Source organism: Astatotilapia calliptera, chromosome 7 (assembly GCF_964374335.1).
Source record: "Astatotilapia calliptera chromosome 7, fAstCal68.1, whole genome shotgun sequence".
In the NCBI taxonomy this organism is placed as follows: Eukaryota; Metazoa; Chordata; class Actinopteri; order Cichliformes; family Cichlidae; genus Astatotilapia; species Astatotilapia calliptera.
Genome location: NC_137428.1, coordinates 18,547,261 through 18,569,697, shown reverse-complemented (window position 1 = coordinate 18,569,697; position 22,437 = coordinate 18,547,261). Strand labels below are relative to the sequence as shown.

Genomic DNA, 22,437 nt, shown 5'->3' with positions numbered 1-22,437 from the left:
GAGCTGAATAATACCAATGCTAATCCACAAATGCTCATTATTTTTATTTGGAACATTAGCATGATAATGTTAACTAAATGGTAACAAACATCTAACAGCTTTGGACAAAAATGACCTGTGACGGTAAGAAAAACTAATTCATTTTGAATATAATTAAATGTTATGTAGATTAATCTGGTTGTCAAATCAATCAGTAATACAAAAAAAACCATGAAAATATGAATGTAAGTATATAATCTATTGGCAGTATATAAACCAAAGCTTAAAACACATTTACAAGATTATATTAATACCCCTACAGATTGTATTAAAGCACTCTCACTCTTAGCTATTTTAGCCTCATCACATCCCCTTAGACTAACTAAATGAGGCTTCCAGTCCACTCTGTAAATCTCTGTGGGGACATAAATCTCTCCTCAATTCTGACTTTCAGGGACATTTGTTGGCAATGAGGCTAAAAGAAGTAATTTCCACTCGGCCACAATTTCACTTTACAGCCAACAATCCCTGCCACATGACTGAAAATGAACAGATAGTGTAGAGGAGTTTCTATGTAGCCAGTGACAGATTTCTAATGATAGATATAGTACCAACAGATGCAAATACAGGTGCTCTTAGTTTGGGTGGCTAAACCAAGGCATGCTGGGCATTTAATTTAAAATAAATAGAGATCACTGTATAAAGTAGATTATATTAGTATGTAAATTTTGTTCACTTGCAAAAAATGTAAATGTAAAAAAAAAAAAAAATCCTCAATGTACCTACTTTTTCTGAAACTTTTACTTTAGTAACATTATGAGGCTGACTGTAGTTTTTGTTACCGTGGCAGGAATTTTCAGAGGTCCGTGGTCCTCAAGAAATCTTATAATTACCTTGGTGACAAGGTAATTATATGACTTTAAATTGAAACTAGCACTCTATACCCTGTAAAATAGACTCACTGGACACTGTATTAGATACACCTGTTCAGCCGATTGTTAATGCAAATATCTAATACACAATCACATGGCAGCAACTCAGTGCATGAAAATATGTATATGTAGAAAAACAACAGCAAACTAAAAACATAACCGATGCCATGCAGAAGAGCACTGCTGAACACACAGCACCTTGAAACTTCAAGCAGATGAGCTACAGAAGCAGAAGATTGCACCGGTTGCCACTTCTGTTAGCTAAGAACAGGAAACTAAGGCTACAGTTCACATCAGTTCACCAAAAGTGGACAACAGAAGACAAATGGTAAATTCAGAATTTAGCATAAAAAAATAAAAGCATGGATCCATCCTGGCTTAGGCTACTGGTGGTAGGCTGCTCATGGTATAATGGTTTGAGGGATATTTTCTTGGCCTCAGTGCCAGTTGAGTATTGTTTAATTATTTATAACACAATTGCCTACCTGACTATTGTTGCGTACCATGCCCGAACCTTTGTTACGATAATGTGTACCCATCTTCTGATGGCTGCTTCCAGCTCAATAACACACGATAAGAAGATCAGATCATCTGAAACTGTTTGCTGGAACATGACAGTGAAACTTTACTGTACTCAATTTGTCTGTCTGCACAGTCTCCATATCTCAATCCGCTAGTGCACTTTTGGGATGTGTAATTTTTACATCACTTATGTGTAGCCAACAAGTTTGCAGCAGCTATGTGACGCTATCATGACAATATGGACCAAAATCTCAGGAAGAATGTTTCCAGAACCTTGTTGAGTCTATTGAGGAGGATGTCCATTATGGACAACACTCTCATTGCCTGCATGAGACTGTGGAGGACATGAGCAGCTCATTTAGCACATACATACCATAATATACAATATATGTGTGTATATTATCACCCCCACTGCACTTTATGTACATATGAAAAAATCTCTGAGGCTATTTGACTGTATATAGCAGCCATTTCTAAATAGCACAAACCACTCTTGTATAGTTTTTTTTGGTTTTTATATTTGTACACTATTTTTCATATTTATTCATTTTTCTTTTTTTAATACAGCTGTAATTCATCCTGACTCATTCCTGCTGATGTAACAACAGTTTCCCCAGTGTGGGATTAATAAAGTCTATGTCTCTGTCCAATTATTAAGTAGTAAATGTCTAGTAAGAGCAGACATTACGCCTGGATGACTTCATCTACCTAATGAATTTGTGCAAACATGAGTGGTTGTCAAAGGATCTGAGTTTTTTCTGGTGTAAGAAAGAAAAAAACATACCAAAAGTCATATTTTTTTCAACAGATTTTATTGTGGTTGTTTTTTTAATGTTTGTTCCTTAGTAGTGGTTCCTCTTACATTAGATTCACCATATGGGTAGAGGAAATATTGCACACAAACATCAGAAAGCACTAAGGAGTATTTTTTACTTGAAACTAAGTCCTATAAGTTACACATGAGTCCGGGGGAAAAGGGCAGAGACGATCGATGCAAAGATCACAAGACACCTATACCACACAGCTGCAGACAAACATTATTAAAGTTCTCCTGGGAGAAAGATCAGGAGACAAGGCAGATAAAGAGACAGAGAGAGAAAAAAGAGAAAGTGCAGAGAAAGAAGAGAGAGAAAAGAGTAGTGTCAGTTCAAAGTTTGCAGGTTGCTGTTTGCTCGACAGTAAGGTTGTAGTGTTAGCTTCAGGTTGACCTGCAGGAAAACTGCATTATTGTGGTATCATGAACACCTGGCATCACTTGACTCATATCTCGTACCGTTTGTGTGTCGAGTGAATAGCCCCAAATATGAAAAGCCTGTTTGAATTGGTAAATGTTTCTCCAGAAGCTGGCCTGTCAAAGTTGATCTGTTGTCTCTGTACTGTTAGTTTGTTATGTGTCGTGTTTGTGTTTAAAGTGTCTAGTCTTGGTTTTACATACTTTCATCTAAAACACACAAGTCACTCACTTTCACCTCTGTGTGCTGCCCCTCCACGAGAGAAAAAAGCTTCTACTAGAGGCTGATTCCCTTCTCATTCGTGACTAATTTTTCAGCCTCCTTATGCTGAACCCTCCACCTAGAAAATCTACAATGTGCTGCATTCAGTATCATGTTTATATCAACACTGTGACACTGGCAATTCCTTGGAGCATAGAATACATGTGTCATGGCAAGATTTGCGAAAACCCTAAAATGCTCCTCAAATGTCTTTATTTAGCCTACGTAGCCCTGTTGGTCTTAAAGCAAATTTGAGCAAAACCCCCAAGAAAAAAAAAAAAAATACTAATTTATCATAACTCATGCATGTCTTCCAAACACTTCATCTGCCACAAAGCTATTTATAATTATAGTACAATGCTTTAGAAAAACAAGACATTTTAAGGTTTATGAAAATATCCTGCTTCACCAGCTTTCCAGTGGGAAAAGGCTAGCTCCCCCCATTGCGCATTGATTACATACAAAACGTTCATAAGAAACAAGATTGGATATTCTTTTCTAGAAAGAACTTAAAATCTGTAAATAAATCAGCAAGCTGAAATAAAAGGCATTCCTCTTTGTAGATTATGCAGATGTGACAAAGACAGGGGAGAGCGCCATGAAGCAACTTCCTGTTGCACAGTGTAAAAGGCTGCCTGGACGATCAAGCACGTTAACTGAAATTTAAACGTAATAACTTACTTATACACAGACAGCGGCGTAAACCAGACAAAAAAAAGACGCTAAATCAATTAAAATCCAGCCAGCTCAAAAAAAAAACAAAACGCAGAGAACATTTTCATAACGGTGGAGCAATCAGATTTGCCCGTTATGAATAAGATAAGTTAGACATCATTAATGTTAATCAGTGTTCAGTGTCCATTCAAGTGGAATCATATTTGCTATCGTTCAACTCTATAACCTTTTAACATCATTCTTAGGATTGACTCCCGGTGCTTAAAGCCACCTGTCTAATCTGCAAGATCTGTGCCACTTCTTATACATTCACTTTGATTCCCTAAGGCAGTAACAGAAAACATGCTATATTTATCCTTTGGTGTGGATAACAGACATTTTCTTTTTCAAGTCTTCGTGTTTGCTGAAAGTGGTTAGGCTGATTGAAAGCTTTCTCACGTATGATGTGGGGATGCAGAGGAAAACTCGATACATCAACAACAACATCATTTTCTTGAACTTCACTAGACTCAGCATAACTGGACAATCATAGCTTGGCTTGCTTATTTGGTTTCTTCTCTCCCCCAGTACTCTACCTGCATGAAACATCACCCTTTGTATGGACTCCTTCAGAGCTGATCTGTGTTACTGTTAGTACATAGGAGGAAAGTTTGGTAATCAGTCCTTGTTGCCGATATTTATTTCATTCTGTGTTTAGGTGTCTGCTTAGGTTTTATGCTACATGAATTGGTTTTCTTACTTAAAATTGGGACCCTTCCTGATCTCTCAAGGAACAGGCCTACATTTCTATCTTACAAGCTGGGAAGGATTCGTCCTGCATGACGACAGTGCTGCTGCTGGCCAGTACCATGACGTTCAACTCCTGTTGCTTGTCATGAGTCTCCTGGTACCACTCTCTCATCACATCAGTGTCATGGGTTGGAATGAGCGTAACCTAACATGGGCGACAAAGAGACTCAACTGAAATGGCATCTTGAATTTGAATAATCATATATAAACATTAACTTTAGTTGAAGCAGAGGTTTGTTTGTTTGTTTTTTTTAATTTTTGCTGTACCTTAAATAGAAAAATGCTGCAAAAGCACACAAAACACAATGGAAATAGAAAAGAAATGATGCAAAAGCTGAAAACAATTAAAAATCATGATACAGAACAGAAGTGTTGAAGGGGAAACCATATTGTGTGTTGCAACGAGGTGTGTCTGATAGCACTGTGTTGATGTTGGTCCAGGATCTGCACTGCAAATGATGAATCACATTGTTGCAAAGTCATAGCTCTGCAATGTCAGGAAAAAATGCATTTGTTTACACAAAACTCTCTTCTGGAACAAATGGTAAGCATTTTAAGTGTTTTCTTTTTTATTAATTATATTATCAAGTTAAGTTTGCTGTTATCCAAATTTAGGTTACTCATGCTGCTTTGCTAGTGATACTTTTAAAAACATGAACTAATTTCTTGGATAATGCTAACTGAATGCTCAGACATCGTCATTGGTCAGTTACAACATTGCTCCTGGACTAAAATTATTGTGAATTTAGAGAAACAACTGGGATATCAGACAGTGCATGGAACGGCTGTGGAAGTGAAGTGACAAGGTAACAGTAACAGTTTGCTAATAGCAAACAATGTATTAACAGTATTATATGAATCACAGAAAATACATCTGACTTCTGCAACACTGATGAACCCTGTGCTTTTGTTAAGCATGTCTCAGTGCAGTCCTTTGCATGTTTTGGTTTCTGTCACATGTGCTAGTCTGTGACATTAGCGTATCCCCAGACACGCCTCTGTTGTGTTTTGTGAGTACTCAACTTCTGCTGTGTTTTTTTTTTCCATTTCCATTGCATTTTATTCAGCATCTGTTGTGTTCGGTGCACTTTTGCAGCATTTTTCTCTTTCCTGGTGTTTTCTTAAGTTGCAGTCCATTTGACCTCTTGGACCACTGTATTGCATTATTACATTATATTAATACTTGGTACTTACTTGCATATTGTTTCCCCACTGGGCTTTTCCTTCAAGCAAAGCATCAAGGACAGCCCGATTGGGTTCCTGAGCTGCCTGGTCATTGCCACTTACTACATAGTAAGAGGACCGCACACGCTTAAAGAACTCAGCATCCACATTTTTGGCACTGCAGTGATTAGGGATGTAAACCAAATCCATGTACATCGGAGGGCAGTTTGGTAGAGATGTCCCACCTGATACCTTTCCACTTCCTGTACCTGAAAAAAATGTAAATTTGCCTCAGATGACATTTAGGAAATAATAACTAAAAACAAAAGATACTGTGCCGCAAATAGATGTCAAAAACTGATATGTGATACACTATACACACACACACATATATATATATATATACATATATATATATATATAGTACTCACCTGATGTGGTGCTTTTTACCCCTCTGGAGGCAGAGGTATTGGTTGCATTTTTGGCATCTTTCCCTTCTCCTACACCCTTCTTTGGAGAGGCCATCTTTGAGTCCTTCACTTTTGATAGACCAACCTTTCTAGATGGTGATGAAGATTTTTTGGAAAGTTTTTTCTTGTTGGGCTTTTCGCCTCCTTCTGTGTTAGCATTGTGGAGGTTTTCTTCAGCCTTGAGGGCCTCTGGATCGACCATGCAGACGTCATGGTGACCTGAAGATGGAGCAGGGTCCCTGAGTGCAACGGGAGGAGGATCAGCATGCCTGTAGGTGAGGGTTCTGTCAGTAGGCAGAGTCTCAGAGTCATCTTCAGAGTCAATGTTTGCATCTGCTGTAATTGAGGGGCACTCTTCTGTCCCTGGTGGAACATCTGAATCTGTCTGGGAGGGAGCAGATTCACTAATGGATGTTGGTGGTGTCTCCTCACATTGCCTGGTGTAGAGCTTACCTCCTGGTGGTGGAGGTCCTCCTCCTGACTTGGCCAGAGGTTTCTCATCGTCCAAGGCATTCTCTTCATTGATGAAATACTCCAGAGGGTTAGGGTTGATGAAAGATGGGGAGAGTTCTGTTTTGGGGTGACGGTATTCACATGAAGTAACTAGGCAGAGGTCCACATCTGTCTTAGATGGAGCACAGGGGCTCCTCTTAGTGGAGTCTGGGTCTTTGGAGCCACAGGCAGAATTATACTGATCACAAGAGAGTGGCAGATGTGATGGGGAAGGAAGTTTAGGGCTCACAGGGGATTTTTTCTCAAATGTATAATCATCACATTTAAAGGGATTAGTTTCCTTTGCCTGGAAAAGTGTCTCCTCTTTTGAAAGAGTGAAAGAAGAGGATGGGGAAGTAGCTTTTGGGGGTGAGGGTGACCTGTCATATTCTTGGTATGTGTCAGATTTATCAGCTATATCCTCCACAGATGGTGAAATGGGGCTGCTGCTTTCTTTACCTGCTGGACCTCCAAGCACAGGGGATGGCTCACTGGAATGGGGAGAGTGGATTAGTGAGGTTGCTTTGGGGGTGACTGGAGACTTTTCTGTTTGCTCAACCACAGCACGTGTCATCTCTGTCATTTGACATGGGGTTGTTGCAGAGGGAGTAGACTGAGATGCATCTGATGGGGTTGCAGAAGTGGCACAAACTGAATCATTTTCTTCAAAAAGTGATGGATTTTCCACTGCAGAGGTTGGGTCTCCAGATGCTCTTATGTCAGTTGCATCTGAAGGACTGTAGTCAACCTCAGTTGGGCCATTTTCTGTAGCACGTGAGCTGCCCACTGATGGGTGCTCTGGGGACTGCTTGCTGAAGTCCAGGGCTAAGGAATGGTCAGGGGATTCCTGACCAAACTCTATTGACATGGTAGAGTGCTCTGGGGATTTTGTATCCTGCATCTGTGTCCTGCTTTTTGTTTTGGGGGAGATGTCTGGGGAGATTGACATTGGCCTTGGGCTATCATCCTTGGATGGAGATCCCTCTGCCTCATGGAAAGTGGTTGGGGTCTGAACCACAGAGACGGACAAAGAGTCGTCTACTTCAGTTGAGTGAGGAGAGCCCACTTCGGCATGAAGGGAAGGAGAGTCCGTGGTTGGTTCTGGCAAGGAGCTGGTGGCCAAGGAAGCTGTGGATGCTGAAGCTAAATGTGAGAAAGTGTCCTCTGCTACTACTTCCTCCAGAGGAGTTCCAGACTTATCTGATGTAGTGCCCTCTGAAATTGACATTTTACTCTCTTCTTTGAACGCTGTGAAAGGGTTGATGTCTGATTCATGTTTGGTCAGTGGTGCTGAAAAAAAGACGGAATGACTGTTTTCTCCTGTTTTCTTAGGATCTATATCAAAGGGGGACTTTTCCTTCTTTGTTGGAGAATCAGGTTCAGCTGTTGGCGAGCTCTTTGGTGAGGATGCTACCCTCTCTACTGGGGAGGAACTTTCTAGTTCCTGTTCATGAGGCTCTGGGGTAACTCTGTTGGAGGAATCTTCTTTATCACTTGTAACCTCCACAATTACTGGACCCTGTTCTTTTCTTTCTTCTGATGCAGTTGCCAGAGCTCCCGCTTTTTCATCTACGGGTGACTGATAGTAGGGAGTGTGACCAGATGACTGAGGCGAATTAGCACCTTCTAATGTCTTATCATCTGGGCTAATGGAGGAATCTGCTGTTGCTCTGGTGTATCCTGCCAGTGTGGTGGATAATTCTATTGGAGGAGCAAACACTGATGGTGAATCAGAAATATCCTTATTGTCAACTGAGGGAGATCGCACAAAAGGTACTGTTGTGGATACTGAACTGAGTTTAGATGAATCAGCATCATACTGAGCCGTGGCAAAGCATTTAGCTTTTCCTGCAGAGAGAAAATCCTTAGAGAATTTATCTTCTTCTAGAGATGAAGGCGGAGATATTGTAGAAGCAGAATGGTTGTAGTCCTGACCTTCAGTGGCATCACTCTGAGAGCGATTTAAACATGGAATATCCTGAAGTTGAGAGAGCTTCTTTCTGTCACACTCTGATGTGTCAAACCTGCCAACATCCCGTGACGGAGACTCATTCTCGTCATTGGTGGCTTCATCGCTCATAATGTCCCTGGGAGTCATCATCTCATCCATCGGAGTAGGCACACTAGAGATTTCAATGGTGGACTGGGTGTGGCCAGATGTGACAGTGTAATCTTCAGGAGGTTCGTCTCTGTTCTCTTCATCGGAGGCTGTTGAACTCTCAAAGCCAACTGGCACCATTTCATCATGGATAGACGCAGCTGGAGACACTGGTGAGGACACTTTAGGTGAAGCAGATACAAACAGATTTTGATTCTCTGTTTCTTTTTGACTAATGAAATCATTTTCTACGTTGTTGTTTTCAGCACTAACTTGTTTCATTTCAGCATGTTTCTCTTGGTGGTGTTCTTCCACACTGGGAGGAAGATTATTTTTAACCAGTTCTGCTTTCTGTGGTTCATATATTTCTTCAGTCTCTCCTTTCTCTTCATAATCCCCTCCCTCAGATGTCTCCTCCATCACAGTGCCCTCATCATCAAACTTCTCTGATACGCTTCCATTGATTTTTCCCTTGAGTACTTGTTCATCTGGAGTCTCTCCACTTTCTCCTTCCACCTCAGTTGTGGTTATACCTTCATCAACAGACTCTAATGCCTCAGGTGACTCTTTGGTTTGAATCACTTCTTCATGGTGTATCATCACAGTCTCCTTTTCCACATTTTGTTCAACTGTTGCATCGTCCTCCATAAACTCTTCAGCTCTGAGCTCTTCAAAGTCCTTAGTGAGGTCCTCTGGTGAGGACATCAGAGATCTTTCTTCTTCTGGATCCACTGTCACTGGAGCAGCACTAGCTTCCACTTTGGTGGCATCCTCTTTTGTCTCCTTCTTTGCCACCTTTATCTTTCCTTTGTCTTTTAACTTTGATGGACCTCCTGAATCTTTCTTTGAAGCATCATCTTTTTTCAGAGGCTTTGGTTTGAGATTCTTTTCTTCACCTGCAGCAGATGCCTTTTTTATATCTTTTAATGGCCTTTTGGCATCTTTCTTTTGCTCTTTCTTTTCTTCTTTCTTCTCTTTCATAGGTGAGTCTCTTCTGATATCCTTTTTTAGACCTTTCTTTGCATCCTCTTTCTTCATTTTTTCATCTTTTTTGCTTTCTTGTTTAGAGGTTTCATCTTTTTTTGCTACTTCTTTTTTAACCTCCTTTTTCTTTTCCACAGACGCTTTGGCCTCCTTTTTAACAATCTTCTCTTTTTCAGCTTTTGGTTTCTTTTTTTCTGGCGTTTCGTTTTGGGCAGCTTGCTCTGCCTTTGCTTTTGATTCTTTCTCAGGTGCCTTTCCCTTTTTCAGTGGGACTTTTTCTTTTTTCTCCATCTTTTGTGTTTTTTCACGAGCTGATTCTGCATCAGCCTTTGCCTTTTCTGGTGTTTCCTCTGTGGAATCCTTCCTGATGTTTTTGACTGGTGAAGGCTTTGGGGTAGACTTGAGGCTCTCTTTGCTGTCTGTTCGGTGTTTCATCTTGGCTTGCTTCAGTGTCGGTGTTGATGGCATGTTAGCAGACACTGTTTTTTGAATATAAACGGGCTGCTTCAAGAAGTCCAGGTGCTTAAGCTTTTCTAAACCTTCAAAAATATGATGCTGGGTGGCATTTCCGGGAAAGAGAACACGAACAACCTTATCTGAGGGATTTGCAGGGTGCCACACAATGAGTGAAGCAATGGAAATCATGTGAGAGAGAGGGAACTCTGATTCTTTTCCATTCGGGAGCAGGATGGAAGTGGTGTCCTTTTCACTTCCTGTCCACTGTTTTATGAAGTGCTGCATGTCCTTGCTGTTCTTTGATGGATTAAGCACATACATCTCAAGCTTGCCCACGCCCATTTTCTGAAAAAGTATGATCGGTTCTATAGTGTTTCCTACAGGTCTTTGCAAAGGCTCAGTCCGTAAATTTAGTTTGTTAAGAAACTGCTGAGTGAAAGCTGCCTCCTCAACATTTCTGCGCACTCTGTAATTGGGTTCAGGATTGTCCAGGTTTTCGGGAAGATTCACAAACACAATTCCAATGTCTGGAGAAATCATGTTCTTCACCCAGTCGCTGTTTGCTGTTGAACCCTGCGACTGTTCCTCCTCGAGCTCTGCAATCTTCCTCAGCAGCATGCTATTGATGCCCGGAAGATTGTCGTCACCGATGTGGGTCAGGAGAATGGAGTCCACCCGGTCTAGATGTCTCACCAGCTTCCAAAAACACGACTTTCTGTCTGAACCTCCATTGATTAGCATGTTGAAGCCGTTGACAGCAAAGAGAGCGGAGTCACCGCGACCTCCGGGGAAAATGTAGCAGCATGGTTTGGAGAGCTTGAGGAATCCACCTGAGGTTGGTGGTTCTAACATGTCAAAAGGAGTTGGGATCTCTACAGATTCAGATAAGTACTCTGTGAACTCTGAGAGGCCCTCCATTTCAGGAAGGATGAGAGTGGAGTTTAGTTTAATGTTAATGAAGTCCTGCAGATTGTGTTTGTCCAAGTTGGAATTTTTCCATTCGCCTTGTTCGGGGCAGGAGAGAGTGAGGCTGGCTTTGTTTGCTGGGTGAATGGTGCTGAGCAATTCACCAATCTGGCCATGAGAAAAAAATGATTAATGGAATCAGTAATGTACTTACAATGATTTCAGGTTCAGTATGTGTCTGTAAGTATATGGGTGTGGGACCACCACACATTTTTTCTCATTCTTTTTTTTACTTTCAATAACCATTATGTAAATGTGTCATAAGAAGAACCCTCCCCATGTTTGCTCACCTCTTGGTCAGTGAATATGTCTATGAAACTGAAAAATGAGAACAATCCAGACTGAAGGATCAGCTCCCCGGTGTTTTCAGAGCATTGTCCTGACAAGACCAAAAGTTTGTGTCTGGCAGTGTCAGAGATCATCAAACGCACCTAGAAAGGAGAAAAAAATATACGTTGTCTGTGCACTGATTTGTTCAACAGTAGATAATAATTTATATAAACTTGGAGAAAAGTACTTATGTGGTGACTATTTACTGCAGCTGCAGTCCTTCTCAAAATAATTATATTAAAAAGGAAATAAAGAAGCTCAATACTTACGCATTTAGCTTAATGATAAATGTACTAGAAATACCACCTGCTTCAAGTCACTTATTTCCATTAGCTAATAAGCTTAATTGTTCTCTGACTGTCTATTGTACTGTCATCACTCTATCTCGCTGTCCTTCACTATTTCTGATGTTCTTTTTTTCTACTTCAGCACCATCAGTTTCTCTGGGCGGCTGGCCAAATCACTCCTGCTGTGCTCTGTGATATTATAAGTGCAGAGTGTGACTGCAAACAGGGAGGGAGTGAAGGAAACAACGAGAAGGCGCAATTCCTGATCCTCTCATATTTTTATTCTCCTTGAAGTTAAGCGAAATCCAAAATCTGTGCTTGCTATCCCTGCAATAAAGAACACATCAGTCCAGGTTCTTAGATTTCTTATTACACCCCCCCCCCCCCTTTTTTTTTTTGGGTTCTTAGTCAACATCAGCAAACACACCGGGCTGTATAATTACCTGTTTTAAGATTTAAATGTTTTGTAAATGCTGATGGGAGAATAATGGGAAGAAGCTATAATTTCTAGTAGGAAAAATGTTTTACCTCGGTACTGACGGCTTCATCTGAAGGGTTGATAAGCACAACGGTCTCCAGAATATTGCTTTTGTGGTGAAGAATTCTCTGGCCTGAAAAGAAAACAGAAAATAGATATAGTAAAATAAATGTCATGCTAAATGTCTCATGCTATGAGTTATATAGTAACCCTGCTGTGAATATAATTAGATAGAACCAAGAGGCATAATCAATCTACAGAGTAGCTGACCAACAGAAAACTGTGTATCAGATACAGCCTCTCAGTAATGATGATATCCTACTTTATTGTATAAAAGACAGGAAAAGAAGGAAAGTATTTACTAATTTGCCAACCAAACCAATTGGCTGATTATTCAAGGAAATAATTGGATTTATCATTTAATAATTGTAAAAATTATTATTATTATTGTATGATCTGCTGTACAATATAAAGCGCCAATAAAATAAAATTTAATTGAATTAAAAATCAAGTATTTTTTTTGCCCCTGTGCTTATTAATTTATAGCAAATTATATTATATATATTATATATATTATATTATAGCAATCTTATGTAAGTGACACAAGAATAATTTCTCTTTGATCTTTTTGAATTCATCATTATAAAACTCTCCTAATAATATTCATATATTAACAGCAATGACTGATTTTTCATGAAATATACATATTTCTGTTACACATGTTCTATTGCCTTGTTCTTCACTGTTCATGCAGGAAATTTAAGTGGCCAGACATTTACATAAATTTGTTGTTTGTTTTAATCACATGATTCTTTTAACACATGTACATACACGTTTGCTGTTTACTTTTAGCTTGTCAGTTCTGCAGCTGTTCCGTCACATTTTTTTGTCTCCCCACAAATACTTACATTGTGTTTTATTATTTTATTTATCTATTTATTTATGTTTTGCAAGCTCTTGTAGCTTTTTTTTAAATTTACGTTGTGCTTTATTCGACTTGCAGTGCGTTTGAACTCCCAGTTCCTATAATAACCCTGAGTTCTTTGTAACAGTTATACACTAAAGACACAAAATAAAAATTATTATTAACATTACTGATTATTCTGCCAATTAGTTTCTGCCTGTAATAACTGACCAAATATCTATTTAAAAAATGTCTATCAAATTTTCCCAAATATAAAGATGATGCTTTAAACTGGCTACTTTATTCAACAAACAAATATTTACATACTGCAAGGTTAAAGGACATGTTATCATGTTATTATTATTCCCAATTATTTGACAATTACTGACTACTCACTTCTTTTACAGTGCTACACAACTCCAGTCAGACTCGGCCTCTGTGAGAGGACAGACAGCACCGACATGGCTGGGTTATTATCTGCCTCACTCTAACACCCAGTAACGATTTGAACTCTGACAATGGCCACTAAAAATAGATGAATCTGCAGCAATTTGAGAAAGGTAATATTTCCTCTCTCATGAGACGGAGTGATTAGACAGAACACGAACAGTGTTGTGGGGTTAGGCCCGTGATCAATCTTCTAGGTTTTGGTTGATTGATTATGACTGTGACCCCACTGTGTGTGTGTGAGGGGGGTTTGGCTGTCCTCTGGCCCAGCGGATGAGACATGAACATGGTATCTTTAGCTTCATTATCCATCCCTACATGTCAGGCTTCACTCAGTCAACCCCACAGACCCTTTGTTTCTCCTCACTGTCACCAACATCAAGCATCAACTGATACCAAACTACAAGACACAGATCTTATTTTTATTCATTTATTTCAGTCAAAACAAACAAACAAAAAAATGTTGCTGCTATAATGGAAAGACAAAGGATGAGAATCTGCTTTGTGTGAAGTGCTTGGACCCAGACTGTAAATTCAGAAGCACCGTGTTGAAGACTGAGTGTGGCTTGTCCCTGGAGACGCAATACTCCAGCAGCTATCTGCCTGCTCGGCTGATTCCTCCATACATATTTCATATAGCAGCAGATTCTCATGAAGGAATGCACAACCATTAACTCTACTGCTTCACCCCAGAGAGTTATCATGCCTTACAGAAAACACTCTCATTCACTGCTGTGTTTCCTACACAGTAAATGACTGCTGGGGTCTAATAATCTCGGGGGTTCAGTAAAAACTGAAATAATGGTTCGAGGTTTTGTTCCCTCCCAGGCATTTGTCAGTTCTGTTTTTGGGGGTGTGGATGGAAAAAAATAATAATAATGAATTCTTCTAGAATGATTGTAATCTAGAGATTTTGTGTAAATTCAACATCATGACAGAACCTTAAACGACAAAAGGGTCATTGCTTTCATTTTTTTGAGTGCATAGTGGATATTTTCCAGCAGAATCTATTGAAGACCTTAAACGTGTGTCATTTTTTTCCAGTGAGCAGGCAATGAATGCATCAGCTTTATTTGTTTCTTTTATTTCTAGTGTTGGTACATTCACCTTCAAGATGCGAACAAGCTGTTGGTGATTTCTGTCAAACCGATTGGCCTCGTGAAAAACAGTTTTCCTTTGCACCTGCATTTTACCGGCATGTTGAAGATTTGTGTCTGTCTACTACAACCATCATAAAACCCCTGCTACTCAGGGGGTGGAAAAACCTTCACCAAAACCCATTCTGAGGAGGGAGTGGTCTGACCGGTGCTCCTCTAAGAAACAAAGCCATATCTGTAACCGCTAATGCAAAAGAGACGCATCTCTTTTGTCCTTGTCCCTCTTCGTGGGTTACGCCCTGCTTACTGGCCTTTTATGTGATGAAATAGAAAGTATAGCACAGCACTCCTCACAGGAAAAAAAACAAACTATCCATCACCACCGCCATGTGTCTGATTTAACTCATCAAAAAGTGACAGATTGCACACAGGAGCTTGTTTGACCCTGACAATTACTTTGATCGATATGAAAATCCTTAAAACCCAGTGCGTCTCTGTCTCAGCGGGAGGTGAGGTAATGTGACATGCATCGCTAAACATTCTCCTTCTGGCTGAATAGGAAGAGGACGACCGGTTGGTTTTTCCCTCTCTGCAACTGACCGAGCCAGATGGGAACATCAATGAGGATGGCACCCCACCAAAAATAGATCAGTGGAACAACTAAATTCAGCACTTGCTTTAAAGCAAAAGGAAGGACTGGATCTGCTCCTCTAGATCCCCAGTATTGTGTGTGTCAGCAAGTGTATTTCATACCAAAACAGTGACGTCCAGCAGAGACACTGGCAAAATTTTTACTGTGACTTTTGGATTTGTCTCCAACCAAGCATATATAACATGTCTGGTAATGGAGCTAATGGCAATGATCCAGCTATTAACTTGAAAAGCAGTCGATCACCTGTGGCACCATATTGATTCTCACTGCCAGCATTCAGCTTTTAACATCTTCATAGTCATTACTGTAGGAATTAGCCCATGCAATTGAATGATAAGCTGACAGATGAAAGGCAGTTATTATTACAATTTTTTTCTATTGCAGTGCTTATAATATCAGGGGATGTGGGACTTTTTATGATGCAGGTGAATAAAACTGCTGATCTGCAGTTGGAGTCAGGAATGAAGAGAACACAGACCATTAGGAATATTTTCTTCGCTGACAAATGAATAAAAGTCAACACAGTTTTTAAATATCATCGATCATAAATTGCAGTCTTGTCTTCAAGAATCTCATTAGCAAGGCTTCTTCATGGATTTGTGGTTTAGACATGTCTTTTGAGGCTTCACTGCTGTCTGCACTGATGGCAGAGTGATGGGAAATCTATAAGTAAACAGAAGTGTCATATGTCTATAAAGGAAAGGCAGGTGGTCTCCCATCTAGCCTGCTCTTCTTCCTCTCTTTTCCTTGTTACTGTGAGGGCCAGGCATCCTGTGCGCCACGTGATTGACGGTTCGTCGTTCATCAAGCAGACAGGTAATTGCATTTGCCCTCCTGAGCCGGATTTCACCCGCTGGTTTTCCTCTAAAGAATAATCTCTAAGCAATGAATGAAACCACCCTACCAGCTAAAGAGAAAACTCAAGAATGCAGCATTTAAAGATGTTTCATTGATTTTTCTTTATTACAGCTAAGGGTAAGTCCCACTGAAAATCAACTCATAAGCTCAACTCACTACACAGCCCTCCGAGAACCAATGCTGATTCATTTCTGACAAGATGCTTGATACAACTTCTGTTAGCAAGGATTAACTTTTTTTTTTTTAACCTTTTATGTTTCACTCAGCTTCGATGTTGTTTCCTGTTAAATCCTAATTTATAATTAATAAAGTCATATCAAGCATAGTTTTAATTCAGGCACAGGGGTGCCTGAAGGTCACAGTCATGGCTGCAATTGGAGCAGATCAATTCATCTCAGTGCCAGCCCACCTCTACTGATGGCTCAACTTCTATGGGTCCAAAGGACAAATCTCATGTAAGAAGTGGATTTAAGCTGCCATAGCATGCCCATAGTGTGCAAGTGCAAGCTGCTTTGCAGCCCATTGCCAATTCAGCTTCTAGCTGCTGCTCCTGATAATATACACCTTTCTGTGAAAAAGTATGGGGAGGTACCGCATCCATCCAATTCAATTCAGTTTAATTTATATAGCAACAAATCACAACAACAGTTGCCTCAAGGCCATACAAAGCACTACAATTATTTTAGAGAAAACCCCACCAGTCAGATGAGCCCCTATGAGCAAGCACTTGGTGACAATACAACAGGAAGAAAACCAGGGGGTTTTCTTCCTGTTGGGGGTGAGGGGAGAAAGGTAGGACAAAATCCATCCAACCTCCATTCTCTTAAGAGGTTTTCCCATTTGGGGTGTGGTGGGACTGGAGCCTATAGAAGAGTTTGCTGGTAACACCCTCCAGAGACCACTAGTCTTAGATCACTTAGCATGGGCTAACACAGAGACAGACACCTATGGACAATTTAGAATCACCGATTAACCTAGCATGCATGTCTTTGGACTCTGAGAGGAAGCCAGAGTACCTGGAGTGAACTCACGCAGGCTCCAGGAGAACACACAAACCTCACAGACAGTAGAAGGAACCCAATCAGCCAGCGGGTTCGAACCAGGAACCCTCTTGCTCTTGAAGGACCAGTACTAAGCACAGTGCACCAGGTGACAGAAGTGATGTTATTATTATTTTTAAATCTTTTTTTTTAAATTAACAATATTATGATTCAAAAGTTTAAAATATATATCTGTGAATTAAAAAGAATCATGACATTTTACATAAAACCCTACAAACCCGTCAAATTGTACAGTTCACATCAAGCTGAAATCAAAAATTTAAAAAGGTAAAAAAAAAAGAGTTGCCAAAAGGAAAGAAATACAATATGAGAAAATAACATTATTGATTTTTTGCCTGCCAAGACATTGACTCTCAAAGTGTTCTCTTCATTCTGCTGCGTGTCTCTCTGTGTGACCTTGCTTATTTATCACCCCAATCTCTCTTCAGCCTGTTCTTACTCCATTATTTCCTCTTCTCTCACCACCCCACTCGCCTGTGTCATTGTCTTATTTTAAAAGCCCTTCCCCTCACCCTCTTGCTCCCTGAGTCCTCCCCGTTCCCCTCCCTTCTTTATTTTCATGGACAGACACCGCCACTAGGGATTCGACATTGCTAATTACTCCCAAATCAACTGTGCATCTAGTTGCAAGGCAACAGTACACTGGAGGAAAGGGCAAGAGTGGAGGATGGGAAGACGGGATAAAAGGGAGTGTGAAGCTGGAGTGCTGTTAAATGTCATTCTGGATGAATCCTGCCTCTCAGATGACTGTATTTCATTTCTGAGATTTGATACAGGGATATTAATGCATTAGAATCGACCTACTGATTTAGTTTGCAGCCACATTTATCGGCTCGATCAATCTATTAAACATCTAACCACATACGAAGCTGGTCGTTCTCAATGTGGAGCAGAAGCTTTAACTGCTGGGGACTGTCAAGGCCATGTTGCCTACTGATACACCACATGTCCTGCAACACTGAATGTGTTTCATCTTCATACAGACTCCTTCACTTTGCAAATGACACAAAGGTAAAAGTGCCTTGCAAGAAAATGCTGACAGGGTGTATCCTGTGGTAGGCAATAAAGCCTACGTGTTTAGGATTCCACAAGGAAGCTATTCAGAGAGTGCAGAATTATTAGGCAAATGAGTATTTTGTCCACATCATCCTCTTCATGCATGTTGTCTTACTCCAAGCTGTATAGGCTCGAAAGCCTACTACCAATTAAGCATATTAGGTGATGTGCATCTCTGTAATGAGAAGGGGTGTGGTCTAATGACATCAACACCCTATATCAGGTGTGCATAATTATTAGGCAACGTCCTTTCCTTTGGCAAAATGGGTCAAAAGAAGGACTTGACAGGCTCAGAAAAGTCAAAAATAGTGAGATATCTTGCAGAGGGATGCAGCAGTCTCAAAATTGCAAAGCTTCTGAAATGTGATCATCGAACAATCAAGCGTTTCATTCAAAATAGTCAACAGGGTCGCAAGAAGCGTGTGGAAAAACCAAGGCGCAAAATAACTGCCCATGAACTGAGAAAAGTCAAGCGTGCAGCTGCCAAGATGCCACTTGCCACCAGTTTGGCCATATTTCAGAGCTGCAACATCACTGGAGTGCCCAAAAGCACAAGGTGTGCAATACTCAGAGACATGGCCAAGGTAAGAAAGGCTGAAAGACGACCACCACTGAACAAGACACACAAGCTGAAACGTCAAGACTGGGCCAAGAAATATCTCAAGACTGGTTTTTCTAAGGTTTTATGGACTGATGTAATGAGAGTGAGTCTTGATGGGCCAGATGGATGGGCCCGTGGCTGGATTGGTAAAGGGCAGAGAGCTCCAGTCCGACTCAGCAAGGTGGAGGTGGAGTACTGGTTTGGGCTGGTATCATCAAAGATGAGCTTGTGGGGCCTTTTCGGGTTGAGGATGGAGTCAAGCTCAACTCCCAGTCCTACTGCCAGTTTCTGGAAGACACCTTCTTCAAGCAGTGATACAGGAAGAAGTCTGCATCCTTCAAGAAAAAACATGATTTTCATGCAGGACAATGCTCCATCACACGCGCCCAAGTACTCCACAGCGTGGCTGGCAAGAAAGGGTATAAAAGAAGAGAAACTAATGACATGGCCACCTTGTTCACCTGATCTGAACCCCATTGAGAACCTGTGGTCCATCATCAAATGTGAGATTTACAAGGAGGGAAAACAGTACACCTCTCTGAACAGTGTCTGGGAGGCTGTGGTTGCTGCTGCACGCAATGTTGATGGTGAACAGATCAAAACACTGACAGAATCCATGGATGGCAGGCTTTTGAGTGTCCTTGCAAAGAAAGGTGGCTATATTGGTCGCTGATTTGTTTTTGTTTTGTTTTTGAATGTCAGAAATGTATATTTGTGAATGTGGAGATGTTATATTGGTTTCACTGGTAAAAATAAATAATTGAAATGGGTATATATTTGTTTTTTGTTAAGTTGCCTAATAATTATGCACAGTAATAGTCACCTGCACACACAGATATCCCCCTAAAATAGCTAAAACTAAAAACAAACTAAAAACTACTTCCAAAAACATTCAGCTTTGATATTAATGAGTTTTTTGGGTTCATTGAGAACATGGTTGTTGTTCAATAATAAAATTATTCCTCAAAAATACAACTTGCTTAATAATTCTGCACTCCCTGTAGCTGACTTAGATGTAATGGTGGACACTGCTGAGAAACGCAGCTATGAAACTGTAAATACTCAAGTACTGTGCTTCACAACATATTTTATGACAGGGGTAGATCGTGATTGAAATAAATTAAAATAAAAAAGGGGGTCTTTTATATAGTGATTGTTTTTACTTTTAATACATTAAGCGTATTATTTCTCACATGACTGCAAAAGTGTATGTCTTTGGTTTCTGTTTACGACACAATGGAAGCTGTTTGAAAAATCTCAAGACATTAATCGGTGTGAAACGTTGTGGCATAAATTTCCAGTTTACCTCTGACATCTGCAGAGAAACGAGCCGAGTGTCTGGACACAAAAAGCTTGAGTTCCTGGTCCAGGTTGCAGTCAATTAAGTTGGCGTCCCACGAGCGGATCCCTACAAAACAAGCACACAAGCACAAACAAAACTGTGAAAAGTCACCTTCCCTCGTGAATTATCTTCCTAAAATTTACAGGAAAATCTTGGCACGAGCAAGGATTGACTTTTAATTTGGCAAGAGGAATGAAATCTATAATAGGAAATATCTATATCCCTATTTCTGTTTGGCCACGGTGCCAGAAGCAGGGACGACCTCTGTTGTGCTGACTCATTGCGGTGTCATCCTCTCTATAATTTTGCAAAGCCAAGGCCTAATGAAGGCTTCCGAGAAGTTATTTGATAGCAGCAGTGAATCAGTGTTACTCTGAGGTGAACAGCAGACGATGGGCTGAAAACACTTATTTTAGCAACAGGGCCTAAACCTTAAAAAAATAAATGACAGCATAAGTTAAAAATCGAAACACCATTAAATAAGATAATTTTTATTTTAAAGACAGCATGAAGGGGACAGCATAAATGTATTTATTGAATTTTTTTCCCACCCAAGGTCAAGTGTAAATTTGACAATACACAGAGAGAGAGAAGAGAGAGAGAGAGAGAGAGAGAGAGAGAGAGAGAGAGAGAGAGAGAGAAAGAAATGACTGTGGCCCCAACAGGTTCATCTCCAAAGTAACCTCTTATTTTTTTTAATTAAAGAAAAATTATTTATTCATTTTTTGTTTGGTACATCTGTATACATCATCAGCAGATTTAACCTTTAACAAAGAGCCACACCTACTCTGTGCTTTTACTCTGATAGTGCCTGGAAAATCTAGAAGTGTGCAGGGTAAAGATAATATGAACCCATCTTAGTTTTACGCCCACGCAGATACTGCGCCATTGCCCCCCCTACAAACAGTGCACTATGGCCAGTGAGGCAGGCCTCTACAGCAGCTGTAGCCTTTCTAAAAAACGCCCCGCTTCACTTTGAAGATGGGTCCTCCTGGCTTTCCGTAGGGACCGCAGTGCGGACCGAGCCACGCCCACAAGCCGGTGTGTGGGATGAGAGAGAAAGCTGGATGCAGGAGGGTAGTGATGGAGAAATATTCCCACGGGGATGAAGGGGGAATTCGTTGATTGTAATTCAAGGGCGCGTACTGTAGCAGTCTCGAAACGCAAACTGTCAACTCCACGACACAAACCGAGAGAAAACTCTCGTTTCCTCCTTCAGGCCGTGAACTGTGACACAAAAGCAAGGTGCTGCGAGAGACCCTCAGAAACCCGATTCGCTTCACTGCACTGACGCACAATCCGAATTGGATGCTGAATCATTGCTCGTCAGCTTCATAACAGCACCAGGCCCACGTGTGTTGTGGCTGGCAACAACTGAACCCACTGATATTATGTGATAGAAAAAAAATGATACAGAACTGCCCCTGTTGGTGGGTAAAATACCCGAGGGCGAAGATGTAGTGATTATTTTCCTCTAGCTCACAGTGATGTTACTGGGAGGGGCTGACAGATAGCACCACCGCAGTCTACTTCAAACAGCTGCCCAACAAATAACACTCAGACTGTGTTCATTACTCGTTGACACGCGTAATTCCTCACCACCGTTCACAAAGCAAAGCGCTGCAAATAACTACAGCTCCAAAAAAGAAAAAAAAGAAAAGAATAAAACCCCCGCACAGATTATGTGACTTTATGCTGCCAAACTTCCAGTCTATCCGTCTCTGTTCCAGCTGTTTTGAACACGTCAAGAGGAGCTCTCTGGCCTACACCCCCTTTCACAAAGCCCCATCTTACCTTTCTCTATGTCCGCAATGGCACACTTCAGATGCTCCTCCGTTACGATCTCTCCGATAACAACCAGCAGGTAGAATTTGCTGTCATTAAAGTGCTGCGAGGGGCTCGAGGATGTCAGCGACGCCCCGGTGTTGCTTTGGCCGCCTAAAGTCTCCATGTCTGCAGATTCAACCAGGGTTGCCATCCTCTCCTGCTGTCTATCTTCTCTTTTTTACGCCCCCGCTCTCTCGCTGTCTCTCGTTTGCGGATCCCAGCCTCCCTTTATTCGCTGCAGAGCTTTGGAGTGGTCTCCAGACATGCAAGTGCAGCCTTGATAGGAGTGGCCCTTGCTTTTTATACCAGCAGACACAGTGTCACATTCGGTAACCGGGGAGAGACGAGGGCGCCGGAGCTTTTTTTCCGCATACTCACTCCACAGCTGATGTCATCCGCAACGAATCAAACGCATCCGGAAGTCACTGAGATTTTATGCTTTTCATTGTTTTCATCGGTGCTGGACTCCTCACTACT

The 22,437-nt window shown here is 40.9% G+C and overlaps 1 protein-coding gene across 1 annotated transcript; it reads right to left on the bottom strand.

Moving 5' to 3' along the window:
• Window positions 1-4,242: 4,242 nt before the first annotated feature.
• On the bottom strand, window positions 4,243-22,377 carry map1b (microtubule-associated protein 1B). Its single transcript, XM_026173350.2, has 7 exons — window positions 21,928-22,377; window positions 20,098-20,199; window positions 12,166-12,248; window positions 11,311-11,451; window positions 5,986-11,128; window positions 5,585-5,823; window positions 4,243-4,535 (listed from the first exon to the last, which is right to left on the bottom strand). Exons 1-7 carry the CDS (start codon window positions 22,109-22,111, stop codon window positions 4,380-4,382), a joined length of 6,048 nt encoding a protein of 2,015 aa, XP_026029135.2. The 5' UTR covers window positions 22,112-22,377; the 3' UTR covers window positions 4,243-4,379.
• Window positions 22,378-22,437: the final 60 nt, after the last annotated feature.